General features: G+C 45.2%; 1 protein-coding gene across 1 annotated transcript; it reads right to left on the bottom strand.

Moving 5' to 3' along the window:
- Positions 1-737: 737 nt before the first annotated feature.
- LOC128723608 (probable salivary secreted peptide) lies at positions 738-1,754 on the bottom strand. Its single transcript, XM_053817365.1, has 2 exons — positions 1,524-1,754; positions 738-1,438 (listed from the first exon to the last, which is right to left on the bottom strand). Exons 1-2 carry the CDS (start codon positions 1,698-1,700, stop codon positions 1,262-1,264), a joined length of 354 nt encoding a protein of 117 aa, XP_053673340.1. The 5' UTR covers positions 1,701-1,754; the 3' UTR covers positions 738-1,261.
- Positions 1,755-3,841: the final 2,087 nt, after the last annotated feature.

Here is a 3,841-nt window from a genome sequence, read left to right as displayed (position 1 = left end):
TGGTTTTGGGAACCTTCGTTCAAATGTCCATTCACGTGCATCCATCTGCCATCTACCTTTATTACTGGAAGGTCTTTCTACTGAAAAGTTTCTAAAATTGGATTCCACTCAATGACTTTTGGGGATTGGTTTCAAATTCAATTAATGGAGTTTTCGTGCAAACAAAAAGGTTACTGGGTCACCAAAATTCTGTGAAGGAAAAAATGCGTCAACATCAATGTACATAACGCCATAATGCTTCGTACCAGCAACACCATAAGCTTACTTTTTCATCATTCAACCGCTAGAGATCGTTCGATGAAAACGAAAAGACTCGACCGAATATGTGAATTCTGTTGAGCACCTTTTCTAAGCTGATGTAACGTCCCTTTTCCGACTTCAAAATGAAAGTGAAGTCCTTTCTCGTATATAACACAATCGGACACAACTCTGTGCCTCGTCGTTGCGTGCGCTTTATAGCAACTGAACATCGAAATTGTTGAGCACTCGATCTTAAACAATTCAATTCGGTCAGAGTTCTCAGCCAGCCTAGGCTTCAGAAGATTCAGAAAGAACGAGTTGTCTTCGTAAAATCCTTTTCCATCCCATCCCATATCAAGAAAACCCTCTGCTTCATTATCGAACGCTTCTTAATCCGGAAAATATAGCAACCGGCCAACACCCTTCAAAGACAGTGACTCTGATTCGGAAATAATGAGAGCGAGAAACGAAAAGAAAAATGGGAAGAGTTTTGGGGCGTCATTTCGGTTCTTTTTTTTCAACAGGATAGTTAAAGACGTTCTACAAAAGGATGGGGAGGAAAGTCTGCGTGAGAAAACAATATGTCTTCTTTAGGCTCAGTGTTTTTGCTCCTTTGCTTTTTTTTGTCGTCCCTTCGTCCGAGTCAACCGAGTCGAGTGGAAATTGATTTATGCTCGCATGTGATTCCTTCCGTCCGTCCGGTGCTCAATGTTCCATCTTCTTTTGTGGATTGGCTTGTTTTACTTCGTTTTCGCAATTATTTTCACATGTGTTTTTTGTTTTCTCGATCCCTTCTCGCCATTCGAAAGCCTTTGGGAACATTTTTAACGGAAAGTAACTTCGATTGGACTGTGAAGCGGAACTTTCTCCTTCGTGGACGGTTTGATTTTTTGACGGTTGGTTCACCCAAAAGCTCAGTTTTGTTCGTTTGTTCTGAGAGTTGCTTCGATTTTTATTTTCTTACAAATCCATCTACAGCTGGGCGCCTAATCCACGTCCCTTTGGACTTTCTTGGGTATCCTTACTTGCCGTAGATCTCAATCGTGAAGTTGAACCGCTGGTACGATTGCGAGGTGAGCTTAAGCGTCACGTTGGACTGATTCAAACCCCCGGACACTATTCCGGCATATCCACCACGGCCCGCAGGCACGTTGTCCCGTGCGTAGATAGCCGTTATGTTCGGTGGCCGGAAGGAGCCCTATGAAGAACACAAAAATAGGAAATCGTTGCATCGGTTTCTAACCCGAACGTAAGCTGTCCCGCGAGAAAGGGACACCACCTACCACCGCCGGCAGGTACCGATGGATGGAACTCTTCTCCGGAACAGGAAGCGAGTTGTTCACGACAACGGCGTAGTCCAGCAGGCGGTCACCAGCCACCCGGCGGCCCCATTGACGGCTTTCACCTAAGATCAAAGCCACCGACACACACAACACGAATGCAACCACGATCGCTTTCATAGCTCTTATCGCAAATGGCACGAAAATTTAGCGAATTCACTCACGCTGCGCCTGCCCAAGTAGCTCTAGGTGGCTCCCCCGAAGTCGGCCGGCATTTTATAGAAACCCAGGGGTGAGTTTGTGTGACCACTCGAAGCGTTTCTTTATCATTGTGGCTGTCGGCGCGCACTCGAAACAGGTCCACCGAGGTTCGGACCGGTACTTCAACCCACCGGCACATGGCATATGACCAGCTGAGTCTTACTCACGTCGGCTTTCGTCTGCTTTCGGCTTCGATTGAGCACACGTGGGGTACGAGGATTGAAGGAAGGCGGCAAACATGTGTTTACCTTCAAAGGGAACAAGGTACATCCTCTGCTTACGCTATCGAGTTGAACTCAACAAGTACTTCTTTTGCAATACTAACTGGCACTGTGTGCGATGGAGGAGCGTGTAGGGTTTGATGTTACTATAAAGCATTAAAATACATCGAAGAGAGAAGGTTGTTTATATATCATATCCCGTATATATGCTTACCTTCAACGTGTAAGTAACTTTAAGACGGTCGGCTCACCAGCTGGATTCGAATTTCACACGATTATATTCTTTGCTCTTTATCGGAAAATCACCGCACAGAATGCACATGCGCTACGAATGCACTTGTGGCTGCAGGCCAATAATTTTCGATTCTTAAGCACTCCTTTCTTTTTAACGCACTCGCGTTTCACGGATATATCGAACTTTTTGTGAACATTCCGTTTTGTCGAACAAAAGCTAGGAATATGGAAGAGATACAGGGATTGCTTTAATGTTGATATGCTTCTAATCACTTTCGATTTGTGTACAGTGAAGCTTATTAATTGAAGTCCAAGTCCGCGTTCTATAATCACCATATTATTGCTAATTTAAACCGCGTTCAATCAAAGCTCTTGAAATATGTTACAAATGCATTCGCCCGACAAAAGACGTAAAAACCTGTGTGTTCAATCAGTCGTTATTTGCATTTAACAGCGTAATCCAATCATGCCACATTACAATTTCGTTACCAAAAGCTTCCATCCGGCGCCGGGAATATGGAACGAGGCATCCGCTACGTGAAAAATCGATTTCCCGCCCTAAAGCATGGTTCACATCGGACCGAAACGCACCGCACGGGTGTACAGTGTTACGCTAATAACCAGAAATTATTGCCCAGCATAAGTAAGAAGCCGAGCTGAGGTAGAAAGAGAGAGCAAAGCAAAACTGTTCTATAGAACTGCTTTCTTTTCGTCTGACAATCAATCGAGGGAAAGTATGAGAGAGAGAAAAGCGCATTCCGTAGTCCATTTAAAAAAGAACCGGGGGTATCGAAAAATGGCCGCTCACGTTCAGTTTGGTCGTGGAAAGGCGAATTGTGGGCGCCTGAGGAACGATTTAAGTCATCATTATTTATGCCACTGATTTATGCTAATTAGCTTAAGCTGCCACTGCCCCGAGCAGTACAAAACCGGGACTTCGACGGGCTTCTTTGTCCACGAGCCGTCCCGGATGAGTGGTGGCGCCGTTCACCAAAATTACCCTCCCGAATGTCGCACTTTGCTTCCGATTTTCCGATGTTTTTTTTCGCCCTTCCGTAAGACCCGCCCATGCCAGTACCATCGAATCCAGAGGCCGAACGGAAGTGAATGGAATTTGTTTTGAATGTGACTTTAAATTACGCCTGCTCCGCTGAAGGCGCAATTACTGGCCCGAGTCCGAGAGCTGGGGTTTTTTAATACAAAGATGGAATTATGCATGAAGCTCCGGAACCTGTACCGGCCGTCCGCCTTATCACCATCATAGTCCCATTAGTTTTTTGTTTTGCCCATAGCTTTCAACGTCACCAGCAGCCTAATAATTACTGCCCTTGGCTTGGCAGTAATGTGATAGTGGAGATTCGATTACACACGCGCTGGGCGGAATTGGATTTCAAACGACGTTAAACAGAACAGTGCGTCCGAATCGTAATGCATTGGCATGACGGATGCACACTGTACACGAACACACTCGATGGAATGTAATTAATTGGGGGCATTTCGGTGGAGTGGCACAAAAATAAAACGTATTGAAATGAGTAATCAGAACTTCACCGGTTCCAATTACCATCGTTATCGGTTTTCGTCGAACATTGTACCATCGATCCG

Source organism: Anopheles nili, chromosome 3 (genome assembly GCF_943737925.1).
Source record: "Anopheles nili chromosome 3, idAnoNiliSN_F5_01, whole genome shotgun sequence".
Lineage (NCBI taxonomy): Eukaryota > Metazoa > Arthropoda > Insecta > Diptera > Culicidae > Anopheles > Anopheles nili.
Note: the sequence above shows the minus strand (reverse complement) of the source record. Positions and strands in the feature narration are given on the sequence as shown.